Source organism: Myotis daubentonii, chromosome X (assembly GCF_963259705.1).
Source record: "Myotis daubentonii chromosome X, mMyoDau2.1, whole genome shotgun sequence".
In the NCBI taxonomy this organism is placed as follows: domain Eukaryota; kingdom Metazoa; phylum Chordata; class Mammalia; order Chiroptera; family Vespertilionidae; genus Myotis; species Myotis daubentonii.
This window is the reverse complement of record NC_081861.1, coordinates 100551372-100577426: the sequence shown is the minus strand read 5'-3', so window position 1 is coordinate 100577426 and position 26055 is coordinate 100551372. Positions and strand designations below refer to the sequence as shown.

General features: G+C 38.1%; 1 protein-coding gene across 2 annotated transcripts in view; it reads right to left on the bottom strand.

Moving 5' to 3' along the window:
• LOC132225132 (vascular endothelial growth factor receptor kdr-like) overlaps nt 1-26055 on the bottom strand; it is a 388352-nt gene that overhangs the window by 90780 nt on the left and 271517 nt on the right. For both annotated transcript variants that reach the window (XM_059680383.1, XM_059680382.1), the window contains exons 18-26: nt 18440-18575; nt 17295-17399; nt 16324-16437; nt 15052-15140; nt 13697-13904; nt 11936-12033; nt 10614-10736; nt 10398-10509; nt 4840-4939 (exon numbers count right to left, since the gene is read on the bottom strand). In XM_059680383.1, the coding sequence (XP_059536366.1) occupies nt 4840-4939; nt 10398-10509; nt 10614-10736; nt 11936-12033; nt 13697-13904; nt 15052-15140; nt 16324-16437; nt 17295-17399; nt 18440-18575 (1085 nt within the window). The remainder of the gene's footprint in view (nt 1-4839; nt 4940-10397; nt 10510-10613; nt 10737-11935; nt 12034-13696; nt 13905-15051; nt 15141-16323; nt 16438-17294; nt 17400-18439; nt 18576-26055) is intronic.

The window sequence follows — 26055 nt, the reverse complement described above, 5'->3', positions numbered from 1 at the left end:
TTTTCACAGATTGATGTTATGTGTGAGCCTCTTCCTGTCTTTGATGCTCTGGGCTGAGGATCCTGGTATGGGGTTGAAATCTCACACTCCTTAGGGGAACTTTTGCAGCTGAAATATCCCTTTGGAATCTCATCCACTGCCTGTGTGAGCCAGGCTAGCAATTTTTTGCACCTCTGCCCTTCCTACCAGTCTCAATGTGACTTTTTCTTTAAATCCTTGGTTATAAGACTTCTCTTCAGCTAGTCTTCAGTTGGTTATTCAGGATGATTGCTCTGTATTTTTAGTTATAATTCAAGTTTAGTCCTGGGAGGATATGAGCATAACATCGATGTTCTCAGCCACCATCTTGGATCCCCTTTATCTCTATTTTATTTTTATCTCACCCTTTATTTCTTCTTTGACCTAGTCATTTTTCAGGAGCATGTTGTTTAATCTCCACATATTTCCTGTTGTTTTTTTAACTTACTTTTGCAGTTGATTTCTAATTTCAAAGCATTGTGGTTAGATAATATGCGTGGTATGATTTCAATTGTCTTAAATTTGTTGATATTAGTTTTATGTCCCAACATATGGTCTGTCTTTGAGAATGTTCCATGTGCACTGGATAAGAATATATAACCTGATGTTCTGGGATGAAAGGCTTTGTGATTGTAAATTATGCCCATTTGATCTAATGTGTCATTTAAGGTCAATATTTCTTTATTTACTTTCTGCTTGGATTATCTATAGCTGTAAGTGGGGTATTTGGGTCCTCTACCCTGATTGTGTTTTTGTCAGTTTCTCTCTTTACTTCTGTTAGTAGTTGCTTTATATATTTGGGTGCTCCCTGATTGGGTGCATATGTATTAAGAAGTGTTACATCTTCTTGGTGTAGTGTTCCCTTTATCACTATAAAATATCCATATTTTCTCTTGTTAGTTTTGTTAAACTCTATTTTGCTTTCTGGATGTCATTTGTTTGGGGAATCATTTTCCACCCTTTCACTTTGAGCCTATATTTGTCTTTGCAGTTTAGATGTGCCTTCTGAAAGCAGAATATGGCTGGGTTTTGTTTTTTTCATCCAGTTTGCTACTCTGTGCCTTTTTATAGGTGAATTCAGTCCATTCACATTTAGGGTGTTTATTGATGTACTAATATAAAGATTTCCAATAGCCATGTTATCTTTTGTTTTCTGGTAGCCCCGTGACCCCATTGGTTCTTTAACTTTGTGTTTCTGTCTGTTTTAGTTTGGTGGTATTCCATACTTCTTTCCTTTGTTTCATGTGTGTATGTCTCTGTGTGTGTGTGTGTGTGTGTGTGTGTGTGTGTGTGTGTGTGTGTGGTTTATGAAAAATAAAGTTTTATATATATAGTAATTATTTTTATTTTGAATGCATCTACTCTCCATCCCCTTTGCAAATTCAGATCTTTACTACTTCCTCTTTTAGGTTTTTCTTGTCACAAAATATTTATGTTGTGAGTTTGTTGTTGATCTTACTCAGAGTGTTGTGACCTTTAGTTCTTTGTTTCAGGTATAATAACCCCCTTGAGTACTTCCTGCAATCGAGGTCTTCTGGTGGTAAATTTCTTCAGCTTCTATTTGTATGGAAAAGTCTTTATTTCTCCTTCATATCTAATGAATAACTTTTCTAGATATATTATTCTTGGCTGGTAATTTTCCTCTTTTAGTAATTTGAATATTTGATTGCATTCTCTTCTGGTTTGTAGAGTTTCTGCTGATAAGTCTAATGATAACCAAATGGGATTTCCTTTAAAGGTTACTTTCTTCTTTTCTGGCTGCCTTGATACATCTTTATTATTAATTTTTAACAGTTTTAATAAAATATGCCTTGGAGATGTCCTCTTTGGATTTAAGTAACTAGGTGTTCTGTTTGCTTCTTAGATTTGAGGACCTAGCTCTTTCTCCATGGGTTTTGGAAGTTCTCATCAACTATTTGAATAGGATCTCAGTCCCTTTCTCTTCCTCTTCTCCTGCTGGTATGCCTATTAATGTTACATTGCTCTTTCTATTGGAATCAGATAGTTCTCATAGAGTTCTTTCATTTTTTTATGGTCAAGTCTTTCTTTGCTTTCATTTGCATCGTTTCTAGGTTTCTATCTCTTATATCACTAATTCTTTCCTCCATCTAGTCAGCTTATTTCATTTGCTCACTAGTTCATTCTCTATCTCTTTTATTGAATCCTTCATCTCCAGAATTTGTATTTTGTTTGTTTTTAAAGATTGAATCTCTTTGGAAAAAGTATGCATTTTGTTTGTTGATATTGTTTCTGAGTTCATTAAACTGCTTATCTGTGTTTTCTTGCATCTCATTGATTTTTTTTCAGAACTGCAATCTAGTGTTCTCTGTCATTTAAATCAGATATTTCCATATTTTCATGTTTATTTTCTGGAGATTTTTCACTTTATTTCTGAGCTGTCTTGCTACTTTGGTGGTTCATAATATTTGATGGATCCTAACTCTGTCTAGGCATCTACATACCAGGTATGTATGGCATTTCTCTATAAATTGATAAAAAGTTTTTCTATTGTTTTCCAGTAGGTGGTGCTGAATCACACATTTTTAGTTCTCTTACACTGCTCTGGGTTTTCTGGTCTCCTCAGGGTGGTAGAAAATGGGCTTGTCCCTGTGTTCAGGTCACCTCTGACTCAGGGAACTAATCACATAGGTGAATGTGGTGGGAAATAGGTTTCCAAATCCATGATATCCAAGTGCTGTGCCCCGCAGCCAGATGCTGCCAGCAGTTCAGCTTCAAAGGGTGGGGGTGGCGTGAGCTGAGGGAAGTTAGCTGCTTTCTTTGTTGCTTTGCTCTCCAAATAATGGTTGCTAGCTAGCTGACCTCTGAGGCCTCCTTTCCGTGTTTCCACCCAACCCTGTGATTAGTTGCACAATGTGCCTCTTGCTCAGGGTAAAAGTATTTCCATAGTACCAGTTCTTGGGTTTGCAGATAATGTGCTCTGCAACCTGACACTCACTGCTACAGCTTCTTGGGAGGCCTGCTTCTAGCTCTGGGAGCTTGAGCAGAGGTGAGATCTAGGAGGATAAGTGGGGGTAGCCTGGCTCTGTGGCTTTGTTTATCTGTCTGGAATTATCATACAACCATGGCCACACCTCTGTGCTTAGCCCCTGCCCAGATCACTGGGATCAGCTGCGGGCAGTACTGCCCACTTCTGCAGGAATGTTCACTCTATCTGTTTGCTCCTTCTGGCTGAAGGGAGTGCCAGTGGCAACCTGATTCCTCCCCTCTCAGGGCTGAGCCCCACCTTGAGCTCCAAGCTGCACATCACTAGCACTGTCTCACCTCTTCTCTCTTTCTACCTCCTTTGTTCACTCCTATTTGCCCATCCTCAGATATTTCAATGAGTAGATATCTCAGACTTAGTTGTGCATTGAGCAAGAAATCCTTTGTTGAATTATTGCTGTTCAAATTGTTGAAACTTCAAAGGGAGATAACAAGATGACCTCTCATGCTGTCATTCCTCTGATGTCACTCTCTAGATTCACTTATTGATTCATTAAGAGATCCTAAGAACTTGGCTCCAGTTTGGTATAATGTATGTGGTCACATTTCTTCCAAAAGGCTAAGGGAAGCTATTCTTGTAACTCAAGCTTCTGGTGGCCATTTTTATTCAATTTTTTAAAACATAAATATATAAGTATAAAATCTAAGGTTAGAAGGGACCAGTGACATGGTTATATATAATAGTTGAACACTTTCCACAATTTATGAATTTGACGAAAAATGTCAGTATATGCATCTTCATATGATTTTTATATTTCTAGTTTCTTAGAACATATTTAAATTATGATAGGCATACTACATTTTATTGTTCTTTGCTTTATTGCACTTCACACATATTGCATTTTAATCAACATTGAGGCAAAACTCTCCACCAGCACAAAGATTATAATTTTCTGAAGGCTCAGATAATGGTTAGCATTTTTTAGCTACAACATTTTCATTAAGGTATGTACATTGCTTCATTTTAGACATAACGTTATAACACTTAAACTACAGTTTCCCATTGCATATAACTCTTATATAGTTCATCTTTTATTTGTTAATTTGGTTCCCACCTAAATTTTCAAAAGTGTTTAAAATGGCTTACATGTGTTTAAAATATAAATTAGAAGCTAGAATGAAAACAAACAGAATAACAAAAATGAAATCCAGAGTAAGCTTATTAAAAAATGATGAACTATATAACTCTTACTAGAAGCCCAGTGCATGAAATTTGTGCACTCAGGGGGGCAGTCCCTCAGCCCAGCTTACAAGAGGGTGCAGACCAGGCCGAGGGACCCCACCAGTGCATGATCGAGGCTGGGAGGGACATGGGATGTTGGCCAGCCAGGGAAGGACTGCGGGAGGGCTCCAGGGCGTGTTCGGCCTGTCTCGCTCAGTCCCGATAGGCTGGACCCCAGCAACAAGCTAACCTACCAGTTGGAGTATCTGCCCCTCGGTGGTCAGTGCACGTCATAGCGAGAGGTTAAGCATCCTTAGCATATCATTAGCATATTAAGCTTTGGATGGGTTGAATGGCCAACCAGATGACCGGACACTTAGCATATTAGGCTTTTATTATATAGGATATGCAATGAGAAACAAAAAAACCCTGTGTGACTTGCACTTGCATTACTGCAATGTGACCTTTATTGCAAGAGTCTGGAAATAAACCTGCAATACCTTTGAGGTATGCCTTTATACTTGAAAAAGGCAAAAGAAGTGTGTTGTCATTGAACAAGATTTTACTTACTATCTTATATGATCTGTAATGCTTACTTTGACCCTTTTATCCAAGTTAATTTAGTCTGATGACCCTTAGCCTGAAGAAAGACTTACATTTCAGGAGTGGAATATTCAGGAGATTTCATTCGTGTCCCCTCTTTAAGCTGACGACAGAATTCTTCATCTATTTGCACTCCTGGGTATGGTGAGGCACCTGGGACATAAGAAAAAACATATATCTTATTCATTCCCATGAAATAAGTAACCCATCAAAATCTTAAAAGGAAGAAACCTAAAAAGAATTCTAAGGAGGGCAAACAGCTCCAGATTTACATAGCTATGTAACATTAGACATCCATCGAACTTGACAGTTTAGAGACTGGCATACAGGATTATTCCAGAAACCACACATATAAATTGCTTTGAGATTAGGATAAAGGTTTTTAAAATCTACTGATAAATTTCCATTGAGTTGGCCATAATTTCATGCTTTTAAATGATATATTCAGGCATTGTCCTGTTATTTGCTTGAATGTAACCCACCTTTCAATATAAGATGGGTGATATTTTTTAATCCAAAAATATCTGTTTTTTCAGTTTCTGAATGCCCTTTTTTATACTATACTTTAACCTCTGACATTCTAACGTAGTCCAGGCCTCAAGAAAAACAAGGGAGCAGATTTCCAGCCAGTGTGGATATCTGTCTCCAACTTGGGAACTGTAGTCTTGTGGCATCCAGACCCAAAAGAAAAATAAGGCCTGAGGATAAATTCCATGTTGATAAATTGGAAAATTAATCACAAAAATGTCTTATGGTAAAGAAAAACCACATTTCCCAGGTTTGAATCACAGTTTAAAGTAGATTAAGAGATTATAAAATATCAAACCTCAGGTCTCTTTAAACATCTATATCTGTGCATGGGTAGGCTACATTTCCAAAGTCATGATTCTTATTTTTGCTTTATTTTTAATAGTTATTAAAACTCTAAAATACATTTTCTAGGACTTTGAGATTCAAGATGGTGCTAAAAATTCATTTAAATAATGTTTGAGTATCTATAAGAAATTTTTAGTATAAGTAATTTGTACCCTACCTAAATTTCCAAAAGTGTTTAAAATGGCATACAGTTGTTTAAAATATAAATTAGAAGTAAGAATTAAAACAAAAAGAATAACAAAAATGAAATCCAGAGTAAGGTTAGTAAAATATGATGAACTATCAAAATGTATAATTTGCTGTTAAGAAAACGGCACAACTTTACTTTCAATTTTCTAGTTTTCTGGAAGTTAGTTAAACAATAGAAACCTGATATGTTACGTAACTCAAGGTAACTTGTAAGACACTATTAATTTTAGTTACTCTTCCTTGGTATCTGGTGATGCATTATTGCTCACTGTAATTCTCCTTCCAGATTTGGTGACTATTTTGTTGATGTAATATTTTAGGTCTCATAAACTTAACAGTGTGTCATCTAACCTGTGAATCATGATCCTCCCAGATGAATGGAGGTATAGCAAATGATCTACATATCATTGGGGGCCATCAGTCATTACCTGTATCCTGAATACTTAATGTCTCATATAGAGTGATAAAAATGTTTATAAAGCATAGAAACAATGATGTAATTTACAAAGTTCAAATTATTTTCAGAAGTTCCTCAATTCAGACTAGCTTTTAGTTATGTGTACTTCCTCAACAAATTCATACTAAAAGTATAATCATAAAAATGCAATTCCTTTCCATAGTTTCACACTCTTGGTGGATAGAAGACCAAAATAATACAAAACATGGTATCCAGGGTAAATTTGTTGAACTCTCATGAATTTATTAAGGCAAAACATGACTTTCAACTTGTGATTTCATCTGTAAAGTTAGAAAGATCTGCTAGGTTGAGGGAAACAAACAAATTTCTGTTTAAGATATGTATCCTGACTAATTTAGAAGTTAGAAAAACTTCCTTTGGATGTTATGTCATAAGAATCTATTGTGCCTACTGCCCTAGGGAAAAAAAGGAATATAGCTATCAGTACCCAGCACAGCTCAATGGGATTGAGAAATGGCACACAATCCTGAGTTTTCTTATTCAGGAGATAGGGAGGAAAGTAGGGTTCTACCAAATGTCATAGCATATGAGTTCACTGCCCCAGGGGAAAGAGTTGGGTAATTTGCAGCGTCAAGCATGGCTCTAAAATATTGGGAGAAGGCACAAAATCCTGAGGCTTTTTTCACAAGAGGGAGTGAGAAGGACAGGAATGTGCACATACATAAAAAAGAATGAGAGATTGCCAAAGATAGTCTTTAAAGAATGGAAACAGTGTCTATTTTATTAAGAGTGCAGGTACTGATACAAAGCTACAAGAAACACAAGGAATCAGGGAAATATGACACTACCAAAGGGACAAAATAAATCTCCAGAAACTGACCCTAAATATGAAGATCTATAAATTGCCTGACAAATAATTCAAAATAATCATCTTACAGAAGAATACAGAAAGTTAACTAAATAAAACCAGAAAAACAATACATAAACAAAATGAAACTATCTGATATACGCTTGGAGTAGTGGATGCTATGAGGAGAGAACATGCGAGAACAGGCAAACCAACAGGCAACCATGTAGGCCTGGCATCCATGTGGGCCCAAGCATGACTCCAAGCCCAGTCCTAGGTCCCCAAGTGCAATCCCAGTGGAGCACAGCCAGGGACAGAAACTAAGCTAACTAGATATGAACAGAGACTATGCTGGACTACCAGAGCCAAGGGTGATAGTGCTACAGTTCTGGATCCTGAACCTCCTGGTGGGCACTTATTGTCACCAGGCCCTGGACTTATTCCATTCACCAATGTAAGACTACAAGGGCAAGACCGAGCTAACACCCCTGGTAATGGATGAGACCATCAGGCACCTGAAGACAGTCCTTGGTTTTTACTTCAATACATCTTACCACTATACTTCAGAGAGGGGGGAAAGAGAGAGAGAGAGAGAGAGAGAGAGAGAGAGAGAGAGAGAGAAACTATTAACAAAAACATAGAAACCATTCATGACTTTAAAAAACTACTTAACTATGGGAAGCCACCACTTGCCAATACTGTCATAAGTGCGCACCAAGGAACACGGGAGGCCGATGGACCTTGAGCATTAGCAGGGCTGATGCTAAGCACTGATTGTTTAAGTTGAGATAGTGGTGGCTCAAAGCAATTTCCTGACCTGATAGCCTCCAAGTAAATGTTTACTGGACCTTAGTGATCTTTACTGATCTTTATTGACCTTAGAGACGGTCTGTCTGCTACCTGTTTGCCGTGCTTTACTGAAGGCAAGATGTGTATCTTAAACCAAATAAAAGCAGACAGGGCCCAATTTTGGTGTGTCTCTTCCAGAAAAAGGTTCCACCTGGCCCCCAATGCTTTCTAAATTCATATTTCTTGTATAGTATTTTCATTTGTGCACTGGCCCCTCTTTCAGATCCTGAACCCCACTGCGAAGGACACGGCACTTAACAAATTTGGTTTAGAAAGAACATACCTTAACATAATAAAGACCATATATGACAAACTAACAGCTAACATTATACTCAATGGTGAAAAGTTGAAAGCTTTCCTACTAATATCAGGAAGAAAATAAGAATGCCTTCGTTCACCACTTTTATTCAACATAGTATCAGAAATCCTAGCCACAGAAATTACACAAGAACAAAAAGGCACCCAAATTAGAAAGGAAATAGTAAAACCCTCACAATTTACAGATGATGTGATACTATATAAAAATCCTAAACACTAGACCAAAAAACTAATACTACTAACACCTGAATTCAGCAAAGTTGCAAATACAAAGTTAATGTTCAAATATATGTTGCAATTCTACACACTAACACTGAGCTATCATAATGAGAAATTAAGAAAACTATATAATTTATAATTATATACAAAGAATTAAATACCTAGGTATAAATTTAAGCAAGAAGATGATAGACCTGTACTGCAAAAACTAAAAGAAATTGAAGTGGACACATATAAAAAGAAGGATATATTGTGCTCATGGATTTGAGGATGAGTATTGTTAAAATTTCCATACTCCCCAAAGAAATCTATAGAGTCAACACAATACCTATCACAATGCCAATGAATTACTTGTCAGAAATAGAAGAAATAATACTAAATTTTTATGGAACCACAAAAGTCACCAAATAGCCAAAATAATCTTGAGAATGAAGAACAAAGCTTAAGGCATCACAGTACCTAATTACAAACTATACTGAAAATATATAATAATATAAACAATGTACTGGAATAAAAAACAGACACATAGATAAATGGAACAGAGTGTGTTTTCATTTTCATCACATAAATGTCCAGAAAAGGAATTGCTGGGTCATATGATAGTTCTATTTTCAATTTTTTGAGGAACTTCCATACAGTTTTCCATCGTGGTTGCACCATTTTACGCTCCAACCAACAGTGTATGAAAGCTAACAAAGACCAGAAATAAACTCATGCTTATATGGCCAAATAATCTGACAAGGGAGGCAAGAATATACAATGGGGAAATAACAGTCTCTTCAATAAATCAACAACATAAACTGATGAACAAAAACAGATCCAGAGACAGAGAAGCATCAATCAGACTGTCAAACCTCAGAGGGAAGGTAGGGGAGGGTGTGGGTAAGGGGGAGAGATCAACCAAAGGACTTGTATGCATGCATATAAGCTTAACCAATGGACACAGACAACAGGGGGGTGAGGGCATGATTGGGGGTGTGGGGGGCAATGTGGGGATAAGGACACATATGTAATACCTTAATCAATCAATAAAAAAGAAAATAAGAGTTCACACAGAAAATTCTGAGGGTGAGAAGAGAATGTGCTCTAAAAATCCTGATCATAATAATTCAAATAATAACAGGGATAAAAAGGCTGATGGAGATCAAAGTCCATTCTCAAAAAGAAAACAAAGTAGTCAGGACAATGAATTGAAGTTCCCCACATTGAAAAATAAGGAGGATGAAGAGACCAGATTCTCAGTTGAAAAAGAAAACCAAAAATTCAAGGGTCAAGAAAATGGCCAGGTACATGATAAAGATAAGAAATGTGATCAAAAATCAAGCCCCAGAACAGATAAGGCAAAAGTGGATGAGTGCATTGTATAAACGTCTTATTTCCATCTGTCTCCAGTTTTAAGTTTCAGAGATTTGTTGATGAATCTCCTTTATGTTGTTTTCCTCTTTTCATTGTTTTTGGGTTATTTTATGCTTTGTCCTTTTTTTAATGTGGACTTTATTAAGATGATCTTTTGATAATCTGCAATCTGGATAATTTGTACTATTAAAGTTTTTGTAAACTTGAAAAAAATTTCCATATATTATTTATTAATTGTTTATGGTCAGTCTATTCTGACTAGAATGCAAGCTCCATGGTGGCAGGGATTATCATCTGTTTTGTTTACCACTGAATCCCCAGCACTAAGAATGCCTGGCACATAATAGGTCCTCAGTAAATATTTGTTCAGTAAATTTGATCAATCAGTAAAAGAATGAGACAGTTTTTGTTGGTTCTTGGTCACAATGGTTTTCTATCTGATTCCATTGTATCCACAGACCAAGGTCTTTTAAGTTCTGAGCTTATAGTCAGTGTTGACTTGGAATGGTGAGGGAGTGGCCATAAAGTGATACACTTACCCAGAGAGAATATTTCCCACAGCAAGACACCAAATGACCACACATCACTCTGAGTAGTATAAACCTTGTCAAAAATGGCTTCAGGTGCCATCCACTTAAGGGGGAGTCTTGCCTAGAAAACAAAAATGGGAGAGAGCCATGAAAATAACATCCATAACACCAACAGAGCCCAAGAGCCTGGGACTAGGGCATTGTGCCAGTGAACCTTGCACTTACATCTCCTTTCCAGACATAGTCAGGGTCTTTGTAGATGTCTCTGGCCAAACCAAAGTCACAGATCTTCACAATGTTATTATCAGCTAAAAGGATGTTCCGAGCGGCCAAGTCCCGATGAATGCACTAAAGAAAAGAGACAAATATGGCTCAGATAATTGCTAGGCCCTAGGATGGTGCAGGTTTACCGATTCTCAGCAAGGAGAAATGCTGAGTACTAAGTGTGGAGGGGAAAGGCATGAAAATTCAGAACAGCAAAGTGTCTTAGAAGTGCTCAGCCTGAGAAAATGTGATTAAGCTAAAATTTGCTGAGAGACTGATGAGTTGGTCTGTTCTGAAATTTGGCTGGGTGGGCAGAATCTCCATTACATGGAATGGTTTCTCCCATTTGGCTACCACTAATACGTTTTGTCCTTTGAACCCTAGAACATAAATCTATTCTTTCCAATGCCTTCTATTGCTAGTAACATGGGTCACAGAGACCTTTCCTTTCCCTCATTTGGACCATTGCAATGGTGATCTAACTGTTACTTGTGCCTCCAGTCTAGCCCCATGAACTACTCAATAGTCCACTCTAGTCCCAAAGTCCAATTCCTTAAACACAAACCTGAGTGTGCTCCTACTTAAAAACTTTTATTTTGTGGTGATTGGAAACCATCAAAGTTCACATTTTTTTGTATGATGTTTAAAGCTTTTCATAATCAATGTCAAGCTCTCTGTTTAGCTACAGTTTCTCATCCCCACACCTCCATGCATCCTATGCTCTAGTCTTGAGAACTATAGAAAATTTCCTTGTGTTCAAGTCAACATGATATTGCTTAAATACAAAGTCCTCTGAGAAGACAATAAATTACCTAGACTTTCTTCCGTATAGTCACAAAGCACTTATTTCATACTTCTCTCATAAGATCCAACCTATTTTGTTATATATAGTATCTGTCTGCATAAGTGGATTCTTAGGAAAAAGAATTAGTATCTTTAATGTCTGTATCTCCAGCTGTTAGCATAGATAACATAACAAGCAATCAACAGATATTTGCTGAAAATGTTTATTTCACTATATAATAACCTGCACTACTGGAATGAAATATTCCAGCCATCTCTCAGATTGGAGTTTGAAAAGTAAGTCCCTAACAACTGTAGGTAGGCAGATGAGTAGCTGTCTGTAGGGTGAACATATATGAATTAATCAAATAACAATTCAGAAAAGGAAGACAAACAAGCATAAGAGTGGACTATTTAAAAAGCTATTATGGTTACTGGTATCATGGAAATATACCTCCATAAATAGTAAAAATGAAAGAAATGGAAGAATAAACACTCACTTTTCTGGAAGCAAGGAACTCCATGCCCTTGGCCACTTGGAAGCTATAGCAGATCAGGTCCTCCAAGGTGAGGGGGTGCTTGTAGAGATTATTTGAATCTAGAGAAGTGAAAGAAGGTTGAAGAAAAAGGCCAGAGGTTGAAAACTTCCCCCACAAGTCTGTAGAAATAGCAATAGGAGAGAGATAAGAGGAAAGACCTGCCTTCCATAAAAGGTTGTAAAATGGAGGCCAAGATTTTTGACAACAGGATATTGACTGACCTTACTCTACTATGACCTCCTGTGGTTTTCTAAATGATGTGTATATACTCTTCTGAATCAAAATAATCTATACGATTATCTTCAGGGATTCAACAGCTCATACTTTGACTATTCTCTTCCCTACCCCATCCCCCCAAAAAATTGAATACATGATTTTTCCAGATTTTGTTGCCAATTCTGGGTGCAAGAATAATCTGAAAGATATATATGGGATGCCAAAGTTTGGAAAGTTTTAAAAAATTCCCATAATTCATGGCCAGGACAGGTCTGAGTTTTTAAAATCACAATGCTTGATCACTATATAGCACACTGTTTGCTAGATCACTTTCCCCCAATTTAGGTTAATAGATGCAAAGTTCAGAAATTCTTTCTGCTCTTTCTGATTATATTATATTATAATATATTAGGATTATAAGAGCCTTTACAAAGACTCTAGTCCAGGTCTCTATTGTAATTTTACAAATAGAGAAAATAAAGCCTAGAGAGGAGATTTAACTTATCCAAGGTCACAAATTATATCAGTGGTAGCGCCAGTAATAAAACCCCAATCTTCTCATTCTCAGGACAGTATATGGCCCATCATGCATTGAATCCAAACACAGTTTATTTGTGACCAAAAGTAAAATAAGAGGAACAGAACCATAAATATCAGGGGCACCAGTGGATGCCAGTGTCAGGCAGAATAAGACAAGTGTAACTCAAAGTGAATGCTTTAACCTGTCAGTCCAAACTAGGTGTGTAGTGTAACATGGAAAGAAGTGGGCTACCTGAGCCTACTCTTAGCTGAGCCAGATCAATATTGAGATGGTACATGCTGGTGAACCTATAATAGTTGCTTATCTTTAAAATATTTCTATATTTGTTGGTGAGCAGTTATTCTTACAAGCTGTCCAAGTGCCCTCTCCACTGCAGTTATCATATCCCTGCCCAGATTTTACCATGATCCAGATACCCCAAGATCCTGCTCCAGAGCTACATCAGGCATCTGATTGATCATTAACTGTGCCAATATTTGTTAAATATTTTAATATCTGTAAAATGTTTACATAGCAACAGCCATTTGTCAATACCTTACACATCTGTTAAATATTTTGACTATCAGACAGTATATGTCAAGTATAATTTATATTATCCCTATGCTGAGTGTCAGTTTTTTACTCTGTCAAATGGAGATAAGCATATCTATTTATCTCACAGGAAAGTTATAAAGCTCAAGGAAATAAGTTATTGGAAAGTGCTTTGGAAACTGTAAAGGTATAGACCAATGTTGGAGACTGTCATTGTAAACAACTTCCGTTTGGTTACAGAAGTGCAAGTTGAGTTCAGAAACAAATGTCCTCCAAGCTGCATATCAACAGTTACAGAGGAAGACATGGTTTTCTGGATCATCTCCCTCAACCCCTAGTATAACCTTGCTGGGAAGTGGCCTCACTCTCCCAACCAACTATATCCTCAAACCTCTAATAGCCTTGAGTGTTGGTCAGAAAATGACCCCACATACCTATTCGGTGGGTTATTGTGGCCCCCAGAAGGTGGCGGCTACTTTCTTCCTCCTCGTCAGATTCACTATAGCTCTTGTCCTCAATGAAACCAGAGCTGGTGGAACTTCCTGTGCTAGTCACACTCTCCAGACGGTGGTTAATCAGCTGGGTGGGCTTGCAGTCAGAATCATGAGAAGTCTTCCCCTTTTTATCCAGATTGAGAAGAACCTGAGAGTTTAAATAGATCCTCAGAGCTGAAAGAGACTTAAAAATTATCAATTCTGTCCTACCCTATATTTCTATTAGGGAAACTGAGGTCTAAAGAGGTGTAAGAAAATTGCTCAGACAGAAAGTCTTGGAGGAAGCTGAGAGTGCTGACTACTAGTATACGGTTCTGTTCCATGCTCCATAATGTCAGTTGACTCATCCCTGGTGAGCGGAAACATCCCAGATATGGCTGTTGAAGAAGTTTCCTTACCCAACAAGTCAGCAGGCTTTCACGAGGCTAGTATATTTGGTGGCATGTGGTACCCCAAAAGTGTCTGAGCTCTGTGCTTAAAAATTGATCATATGTCATAAAAAGAAGACACCCTCTCGTTTTAATTACCATTACTCCTTGTAATGGTAAAATTAGAGTAGAGGAAGAACTTATGGTTTGAGTTAACCAATTGTTAGCTGGGTTCAGAATACCAAGTCAGATGACACCCTGGATTCTGGGGGCTCTTTTCTGAATTCATTAAAAAAAAAAGTCAGGTGTTTTTATAAATAAAGCAGTGAATGGCACAGTGCTTTGCAGTACTTTGAGAAATAGAGGCAGTTGACCTTTTCCCAGAGAAAAGGTCAGTGGCAGCATGTCCATCTACAGAGAGTAGGAAAGTGAGAAGAGGGGAATATTGACATGTTGGTGACATATGCCCCTGACCATTTCCTCAGGGCTGGAAATTACCCAAATGAAAGGGCCTTATAATTGTACACTTGAAATCTTGTCATGCTAACATTTAATTTTTTAAAAATTATTTTTTCCAGAGCCAGTCTAGGTGCTTCATGAAGATCCCAGAGCTTTATGTAATATCAGAGAGCTCAAGTTGATGGCTATGAAAGAATAAAGGCATAAAGGGAATTGGGCTATCTAACTACTCTGGAGATAATATTTTAAACTGAGGGTGACACTAACCAATGACATAATTTCAGCCAATGCCAAAGAGGTCATTGAGTTCAAGGTTGTATTAGATGTATAATTGCATACCCTACCTCCCCTGACCAGTAGTATTTTTCCCTCTGCTTTTCCACTTTTCTCTCTCTTTTATAATTAGAAAATCTTCAGATAGTATTAAAAATAAAAAATAGATTGTAGAGTTCAGTTGGGGAAACCTACCTTGGAAGCAATAAAATCTCCTCTCTTCCCTCTCAGAAAGTTGGCCAGATTTCCATATTTGCAGAATTCTACAATGACCATCAAAGGACCTACCAAAAGTAATGACCATAGTCATCTTTCCAGAAATATGAAGGGTAGCCAATTCTTGGGCTGGTCTTGTCCTGGTAACCTGTTGACTCACACAGGATTTCTCTAGGTATAAAGCAGTTGACTGTATACTTGTGCTGAATACAATGGTGATTTATCCCAGAAACAGCTGCCTGGCTGAAAGTTGGATGCGGGAAGATTTGGCAGAAGAGGGACAAGAAGGCCAATAAAACACAGTGGACTTTACTGTGGTGTTCTGTAGGCTGGCTAACATGAAGGACATAGAAATGTGTATGACAGAACACCTGACCACATGTAGCTAACAGTCCAATGATGAAGGCAAATGAGTACCCAACTAGCTGGATAGTTCATCCATTTAGTAACTAGGGCTCCTGTTTCTATCCTCCACACTGTTACTCTACCCTGCCACCACTATCTTGCTAAAATGCATTTCTCAACTGTCATCGTGTTACTCCATGGTTCAAGACTGTCTGCAGGATTGCCATAGCCTACATTTTCTCTGTGCTTGCCCATAACCACAAATTATATGTGGTCTGGAGGCCTCTTGTATTTTTTTGTGTAGTTGCACAGCACCATGGTCCCGCTACACTTTCCAAACCCCTTGCTTAGTGCCTCAGATAAAATCAGAAGGACTCATAAAATGTTTAAAATAAAATTAGATGAAAGAGACAACTTTTCAGTAGCACAGTAATAGAGGAACAACTAAATGGCTTTTGGTGTAGTTGAGAGAATGACTTCAAATCTATAAACAGACAGGGTTTGTAGAATTTCTTACTAAGTGGGAGAAACTCCTTCTCAGGCTATGGTGTTAACCTAAGAAGGTGAAAGCTAAGATAGGTATCAGAAGATGGTCTATGGAATCCCCTTCCCTGAATATGTTTGCATACCCCCTTAGCACATAAATGTTTTCTCTTCAACTAATGTGTCAAAGATTCTATTGGAGGTCCAAGCTGGCAAGAATTTTAGAGATATATCCAATCCCTTTATATATTGTACAGTATTTCTAGGAACAGGGGTCAAAGAACATGGGTTCTGGAAATCCCATGCATTACGAGGAGTCTCTAAGTTAGAAGACCTCACATACAGTACATCGAGGCCTGTCTAAATCAGGGCACAGCTTGTGTTTGAGTGCTCTGACCCTTAGAGGGTTGGAAGACTCCTTACCTCCAGGTTTGGTGCAGGCACCCAGCAAGTTAACCACATTGAGGTGGTGACCAATGTGAATGAGGATCTTCAATTCTGACATCAAAGCCTTAAACTCACTGGAAGTTGCACAATCTGCTTGAAATAAACACAGTAATGCACAAAAGAATTGTTTCTCCTGGGAGAGGCTGCAGGAGCATAGGAGATCCTGTTTAATGCTAAAGAATCCTGGCAGAAATATCCATAACACAATGATCAGTTTTTGTGCTTTCAAAACAATATTATAAATGGAATAATAATATCTTCATGTGCACTAGCCTGCCTGGATGCTGAGATTTATATACTAACAGCTTTAAGTACTTTTCTACTTTTTTGAAAAATATATTCTTTGATAGCTATTTCTTTTGTGATAAATTATTTCTGCATTACTATCCTGGAAAAGGTAATTGGTGAACTGGCCAAGTTTGATTTAAGCACTTTTCTGTGTGGAATCAGGACATGGATTGGATCACATTAGGGTGTTTAAATATACACAAATTTATCTATTCAAGATAGGAGCTATACTACAAGCTTATGTGGCCCAACCAATGCAGAATCCAGTTGGAAATTTATTGAAACATCATTTACATTTCTATATCATTTACTTCTACTGATGCAGTGAAAGACCATGTAGGAATCCTGGTGACCAAATACATTTGCTGACTCATATTTGCCTTACCAACAACTAAAAACCTTGGGTCTTTACTTCTGTATTTATGTGGTTGAACCCGAAAGAAGAACAAATTGGCTGACACACAAGGTTCCATGATGATTGGCTCAAGTCCATGGCTGAGTTTTCCATGACAAATACTGATCAAATGAAGGTGGAAGTTAGTTGTAATTACCTCCCTCCACTACTTTAATTCTGTACCTTTTACAGTCCCGTTTTCCACCTGACCTCAAGTATCCTTACAAATGTCTTCCCATGGCCTCCAAAGGAATATAAACATTACCTTTCAGCATTTTCACTGCCACTGTTTTGCAAGTTGAAGCTCTGTCAATGCCAAACGCACAAGCCTCTACCACTTTACCATAGGCACCATGACCAAGAATTTTGCCTGAGAAAGCAAGAAATGAAAATAATAGCCACTGAAAGACCCCAGAGAAAAATGAAAAGTGGGTTGCTTTTATGAGGGCAACATAATTGTTGAGTCAGCATCATCTGGGAGGTCTTCCTAGACTACCCCATGTGAAAAAAGCAATGTTGTAACTCTACATTACTTGAACTTGCCTTATTACTCTTTGTAACACTATGATTAGATAATATTATGCTGGAATATTTATTATTTCTCCCCATAGAATATGAGCTCTGTGAAGACTCTTTTGTTCATGGCTATCTCCACATCACCTGGAATGATGCTTAATATATGGTAGGTGACCAATAAATATGTGTGGAATAAGTGAATAAAGAGCCACCCCATGCCAGCCATTGACAGTAAGGATCATGTGGGTTGGAGCAGATTTATGATAATCTATAGACACAAACGAGTTCTTTAGGTGAAGTTGTTAACACAAACCTGTTAATAAGGTTTTAGTCAAGACTCCTGGTCATCTACTTAATTAGGAAGCATATTAGTTACTGGAATATTTGGTACCATTCTGTGAGCATTCATTATATTATCTTATTGAAAGGACTCTGGATCCCAAGTCAAATTGTTTTAAAAAGACTCCATTGTAAACCAATACCTTCATTTTTTTGAGGTGTTCAAATTTGTAAAACACATTCACTAATGTTACCTAACCACATGCTTAGAGTAGCAACAGAATATAAATTAGACACCTATAATTATTAACGTTTTCCTTTTATAATGGAGAAAGGAGCTCAGAAAAGTTAGGTGACTTGCCTTGGCTAAGGTCTCCCAGTTTGGACATCTAAAATAACCCAATTGCATGCTATGTGTGCAATGTCATTCTGCTCCCCTAAGTTTTTATTTTGTTCTTCACATTGCCATCTTTGAAACACATCTTACTTTATTTAGGTTTAAGAGCATCCTGGATTTCAAGCCATTGCTTTTTCTTGGGCTTTATACTCAGTGATTTTGTAGCTCTATGGTGAAAGAAATGTGGAAGGGTGACATAATAGAGATTTTTTTCTTACCTAATTGTAACCGGTCCCTAGGGAATTCCCATTTAGTGTCATCATAAGGAAGCCTGTCACACTGTTGGTCAAGGGGCATCTCTTCAGGATCCATGATGATGGAAAGGTAACCAGTTTTTATTTCTGACACACTAGGCTGCAGAAAGGTAGAGGAAAAGCATATTACTGAGTTATTTTGATTTTCTGAAAATGTATTAGGCCTTTGGAGTTTACAATTTTACATTATAAGTTGGTTAGTAACATAAAAAACACACATAAAGAGCATAAATATAATAAAAAATACTCCATGAACAAAAATTAAAACAAAAACTAACAGGGAATGAAGACTTTATAATACTCTGACTAACCATGAAACTGAATTAGAATAAAATGTACTAACAAACATTATATGCGTACTCCATGGACATGGACAATAGTTTGGTGAAGGCCAAGGTAGGGGGAGGTGAGAGTGGGTGGAGTTGGGCAAAGGTGGGAAAAGGGGGGACACCTACAATAATGTCAACATTAAAAATTATTAACTAAAAAAAGAGAAAGAAGAAATTATCTTGACCATGACTTTGGTTGACACAGATAGCTCAACTTCAGGAATTTGGCTAATACTGACCAGTTCCAGTATGCTGACATTAACAATCTATATCAGGACCAGCAAGGACACTGCATGTCAATAGCCCCTCCTCCTGATCTCTTTGTTCGGGTTACCCTCTCTCTCCCTACAAAACCTCTGCCTGCACTGAAATGCTAGGATGGGCTTTGCACAAGAGTCCCCATCTTCTCAAGATGCTAGCAGTAAAATAAAACTCTTCCCTTTTCACCAGCATATGTCTCAGGAGTTTGGTTTTCATGGCAGCAGGCAGTGTAATCTTGGTTCTGATTACAAAACAACAAACTAGAAAATTAGTTACAATAAGAATAACAAATTAATACCCATATTATAAAGAACTATGAAAAATCCTATATAATAAAAGTCTAATATGCAAATCGGCCAAACAGCAGAACGACTGGTCGCTATGATGCACACTGACCACCAGGGAGCAGATGCTCAATGCAGGAGCTGGCCCCCAGTGATCAGTGCACAGGGGGAGCACTGCTTAGCCAGAAGCCAGGCTCAGGGCTGGTGAGCACAGTGGCGGCAGCACTAGTGATATCTGACTGCTGGCTTAGGCCCGCTCCCCACAAGGAGTGGGCCTAAACCGTAAGTTGGACATCCCCCAAGGGCTCCCAGACTGGAAGAGGGCACTGGTTGGGCTGAGGGAATCCCCCCTCCCGAATGCACAAATTTCATGCACCAGGCCTCTAGTCAATGATAAAAAGGGACAGTGCAAATAGCAGAGTCACCAACTCTGGGGTTATGTCCCCTCATAAAATCAACTAATGAGATTTCAAAAGTGATCAGAATTAACTTTTGAATAGGTTTTGAACCCAGTAGAACTTACAGCAATGAGGGAAAGACTTGGGTAAGAATCATCTGCTTTGTGGTTAATAAAGAGGGAACAATATGAACCTTGTTCTAAAAATATTGTGGTTGCAGGCCTCAACATGTCTGGCAAATCCCTCAGAGGGCAGTGCAAAACCTATTAAAATTGGAGCATAACCAGGGAAGGATAGCTTCCCAGAGGGCTTTATTCCAAAGCATTTATAGGCACAGAAATTTTCCATAACGCCCTCTGACAAGGCACAGTGCTAGGGACACTAGAAAAAAAAATCAATTACAAAGTAAGTCTATAAAAAAGAATTTAAGAAACAGAATAAAGGTATGAGACATGGAGAAAAAATTATAAAATGGCAGAAGTAAGTGATTTGATGCAGTAATCACATTAAGTACAAATGGCTTAAAATTTTCAATTATAAGCAGAAAATGGCTCTAGCAGGAAGCTCTCACCCAAGGGCCATTGGGAATCTTCACTGGATGGTCCAATCCACCTAAACTGTGAGCACTCCCAATGCTCCAAATGTTAAACCCACACCTCTTCTCACACTAGAGCCAGCTCCTAACACATGCTCACAAATACAGTGACAAGAGCAAGCTCCAGTAAATAGGAAGCATGTGAAGAATATAGACTATGGTCTGTGGTCAAGGGAGAAACCACAAACTTGAGCTGAAGTGCCACTTTCAGGGAAATAAAAGATTTCCAGAAGCCAGCCTGATAAATTTCGAGATCAAAAAAAGACATACAGGCTTAGCAATTCTGTGATAATAGACAAAGACACATGAGACAAGTATCCTATATAATAAAACTTAATATACTAAGTGTCTGGTCATCTGGTCATCCGTTCAACCAATCAAAGCATAATATGCTAATGATATGCTAAGGCCGCTCAACCACTCGCTATAATATGCACTGACCATCAGGGAGCAGACACTCTGACTAGTAGGCTAGCTTGCTGCTGGGGTCCGGCCAATCGGGACTGAGTGAGATGGGCTGGACACACTCTGGAACCCTCCCACGGTCCCTCCTTGGCTGGCCAACGTCCCACATCCCTCCCCAGCCCTGATCATGCCCTGGTGGGGTCCTTAGGCCTGACCTGCACCCTATCGCAATCTGGGACCCCTCAGGGGATGTTGGAGAGCTGGTTTTGGCCTGATCCCGCAGGCCAGGCCAAGGGACCCCACTGTTGTATGAATTAGTGCACTAGGCCTCTAGTATTTATGTAAGATTGGTGAAAGCCCCAGAAATAAGCCGGATCAAAGTAAAGTGTCTCCCAATTGAAGGCAACAAGTAAAGACTTGAAGAGATAACTACTACTTCAAATTCAAAATCAACATAAAACTTCAAGACACATAAAAAATTAAGGAAACAGAGAGAAAACATGGCAGCCAGCAGGACAGGAGTGAGAGAGCTAGTGTGAGTGAGTAAGGGAGTGAGAGGCGAGTGTGCAGATGTGCATGGTGGTTGTGTGTGGGTGTGAATGAGGGACAATTAGATCTCATAGAAGTCTTGGGGCCTGGCAGATAAGGCACTCCTGGACAGAGAGATCTTGCTACCACCACAGGCACTGCCCAGGCAGCGAGGCTCTGGCACAGAAACCACTCCATCTTGAAGGGGAGAGCAGCCAAGGCTAGAAACACAGACTCACCATCACCCAGACTGGCCTTGAAAACCACTCTGGCCTGTGTAGTAATCTGCAGAGTGCATGCTACCTCAGCCAGAGTTGCACTACCTCAGGTGTGGAGTCAGACCACTGAAACCCATCTGGAGTCTCTGGGACCACATAGTGATTCACAGAGTGCACAGCACCCCAGCCAAAGTCACACTACCTCAGCTGCGGGCTCTGGGATCCCCTGCAATGAGTCACAGAGTCACATGCCACCCTGTCATGGGCTCCGGGACCCCACAATGAGTGCATCACCTTGTCCATGAGCTCCAGGACCCTGCGGTGAGTCCCAGAGTAGTGGGCCACTTTGGCAGCGGGCTACAGAACCCTGAAGTAAGTTGCATGGTAGTGAGACCTCAGGCAAACCTTGCCGTGGAAGCTGAGACCCCAAGCACATCCACAACAGCTTGCACAAGGTTGGGGTTGAGTCACATAGTCAGGCAACTTGTGAGGAGACTCCATCCACAAATGGGACAACAACATTCAAGACCCAACTACATCAGGAGAACCCAAATAACTCAAGCAGGGGGCTTTCCTAGAACACCCAGATCTGAAAGACTGCAACACTGGGTCCCACTAAACACCTACTATATTGGACGAACTCCTCAAAATTTGGGTCTCATAGCAGTGTGATCTAAGACACAGAAATAAGTACAGGACAGCAAAAGTGAGGAGACAAAACAACAACAACAACAACAACAACAACAACAACAACAAAAACACAATCTCCAGAGGAAAGAAAAGGAGAAATCGCCAGAAAAGGAATGAAATGAAATAGAGGCAAGTAATTTCTCAGAGAAAGAATTCAGCGTGATGGTTATAAGGATGCCCAATCACCTTAATGAGAATTACATGCAACTCAATGAAAATTATAAAGAGAGGAATGAGAAATACACCAACATGAATAACAATCAAGAGAAAATGAAGAATGGCATAGCTGTAACAAAGAACACAATGGAAGGTTTCAACAGAAGACTAAAAGAATCTGAGGATCAAATGAGTGAGTTAAAAGAAAAGGGTAGAAAAAAATCACCAAAGCAGAGGAACAACTGGAAAAAAATAAAAAGCAGGAAGAGAGTCTAAGGGAACTTTGGGACAACATAAAACAAAACAACATCTGCATAACAGAGATGCCAGATGGAGGGGAAGCTGAACAAGGAATAGAAAACCTATCTGGAGAAATAATGAAAGAAAACTTCCCAGACTTGGGGAAGAAAAAAGTCACACAAGTCCAAGAAGCATGCAGAGTCCCAATCAAGATGACCCCAAAAAAGACCCACACCAAGACATGATAATTAAATTGGCAGACATAAAAGACAGAAGGAATCTTAAAGGTTGCAAGAGAGACAGAAAGTTACCTACAAGGGATCCCCCATTAGACTATCAACCGATTTCTCAACAGAAACACATCAGGCCAGAAGAGAATGGAATGAAGTATACAAAGTGATGCAAAGCAAGGGACTGAGTCCAAGAACATTCTATTGTTATCAAGGCTATCGTTCAAAATTGAAGGTGAAATTAGGAGCTTCACAGACAAAAAAAAAGGCTAATGGAGTTTATTACTACCAAGCCAGCAACCTAAGAAATGCTAAAGAGATTATTGTAAAAAGAAGCAATAGAAAGGGAGGAAGAAACACAGGCATCAAGAATAAAAATGGCAACAAACAAGTACCTATCAATAATAACCTTAAACATAAATGGATTAAAAGTTCCCATCAAAAGACAAAGGATAGCCAATTGGGTAAGAAAACATAACCCACATATACACTGCCTATTAGAGACACACTTCAGAACAAAAGACTTACACAGACTAAAAGTGAAGGAATAAAAAAAATATTTAGGCAAATGGAAATAAAAAATGTTGGGGTAGCAATACTTATATCTGACAAAATAGACCTCAAAGTGAAGGCCAGAAGAAGAGATAAGGAAAGCCACTTCATAATACTAAAGGGATTGATACAACAAGAGATTATAACTGTGGTAAACATAGATGCACCCAATACAGAAGCATCCAAATAAATAAAATCTTCTGAAAAATATCAAGGGAGTGATCGACAGCAATATAATCATAGTAGGGGACTTTGATGCCCCATTGACATAAATTGGATCAATCTTCTAGACAAAAAAATCAACAAGGAAAGTGCACTTCTAAATGACTCACTAGATCAGATGGAACTAATTTATATCTTCAGAAAAATTCACCACAAAGTTATGGAATATACATTCTTCTCAAGTGCACATGGGACATTTTCAAAGATAGACCACATATTGGGTCACAGGAAAAGTCTCCAAATTCAAGAAGATTAAAATCATATCAAGCATCTTCTCAGATTACAATGGCATAAAATTAGAAATCAGCTGCAATAAAACAATAAAAAACTATCAAACACATAGAGAGTACATAGCATGCTATTAAACAATGAATCAGTTACCAAAGATATCAAAAAAGAAATAAAACACACTCTGGAAACAAATCACAGTGAAAACACAACAATCCAAAATCTATGGGACAGAGTGAAAGCAATCCTGAGATGGAAGGTCATAGCACTACAGGCTAACCTCAAAAAATAAGAAACTTGTAATAAATTATCTAACTCTACAACTTAAAGAATTAGAAAGACAGCAACAAGAAAAGTCCAGAGTGACCAGAAGTAAAGAAATAATGAAGATCAGAGTGGAAATAAATGACCAAGAGAAAAATATGCAAAAGATCAGTAAAAAGAAGAGCTGGTTCTTTGAAACGATAAACAAGATTGATGACCCTCTTGCCAGACTCACCAAGAAACAAATACAGAGGACCCAAGTAAATAAAATCACAAATAAAGAAGTGAAATAAAAAATTACTCCACAGAGATACAAAGGAGCATTAAAAATAAAATACTATCAACACCTCAATTCCAAAACACTGGACCACTGTGACCAAATCTGAATATTCCTAGAAAAATACAATCATCCAGCACTCAATCAAGAAGAATCAGAAAACCTGAATAGACTGATAACTACTGATGAAATTGAAGCAGTAATAAAAAATAATCTCCCAGCAATTAAAAGCCCGGGTCCAGATGGCTTCACAGGGGAGTTTTACCAAACATTCAAAGAAGAATTAACACCTATCCTCCTCAAATTATTCCAAAAAATTCATGAAGAAGGAACACTTCCAAGCTCTTTCTATTAGGCCAGCATTGCCCTAATCCCAAAACCAAATAAAGACACTACGAAGAAAAAGAATTACAGGCCAATATCCCTGGTGAACATAGATGCTAAAATCCTAAAAAAAAATTCCAGGAAGTCAGATCCAGCAATACATTAGAAAGATCATACACCATTATAAATTGGGATTTGTTCCAGGAATGCAAGACTGGTACAATACAATACCTACAACTCAATAAATGTGATACATCACATAAACAATATGAAAGAGAAAAAATACATGATCATATCAATTGATGCATAAAAAGCATTCAATAAAATCTAAAACTCTTTTTTAATAAAAAAAAAACTCTCAGCAAAGTGGTACTATAGGGATCATACTTCAAAATAATAAAAGCCTTATATGACAAACCTACAGCCAATATTCAATGGGCAAAAACTATCATCATTTCTGATAAGAACAGAAACAAGATAGGATGAGCATTTTCATCACTCCTGCTCGACACTGTACTGGAAGTGCTAGCTGCAGCGATCAGACAAGAAGAAATAAAAGGCATCCAAATAGAAAATGAGGAAGAAAAAGTCTCATTATTTGCAGATGCCATGATATTGTACATAGAAAACCGTAAAGACTCCATCAAAAAACCACTAGATTTAATAAATGGATTTGGCAATGTAGCAGGATATAAAATTAACAACCAGAAATCTATGGCATTTTTATACACCAATAATGAATACACAGAAAGAGAAACTAAAACAAACAAAAAGACAACAAAAATCCCATTTACCATCGCAACAAAAAAAATTAAGATACTTAGGAATAAACTTAACCAAGGAGGTAAAAGACCTGTACTCTAAAAACTACAAGATGTTGAAAAAAGAGATAGAGGAACATATACACAAGTGGAAGAATATGTCATGCTCATGGATTGGTAGAATCAACATCATTAAATGGCCATACTACCCAAAGCAATCTATAGATTGAATGCAATCCCTATTATAATACCATTGTCTAATTTCCCAGACTTGGAACAAATATCCCAAAAATTTATAAGGAATCAAAAAAGACCCCAAATAGCAACAGCAATCTTGAGAAAGAAGAACAAAGTTGGAGGGATCACAATATCAGATATCAAGATATACTACCAAGACAATTTATTGAAAAAAGCCTGGTACTTGCACAAAAGCAGGCATATAGACCAATGGAACCGAACATAGAACCAAGAAATTGACCCAAATCATTATGCTCAGTTAATATTTGACAAAGGAGGCAAGAACATACAATAGAGTCAAGATGGTCTCATCAATAGATGGTGTTGGGAAAACTGGACATATACATGCTAAAAAATGAAACTAGGCCAACAACTTACACA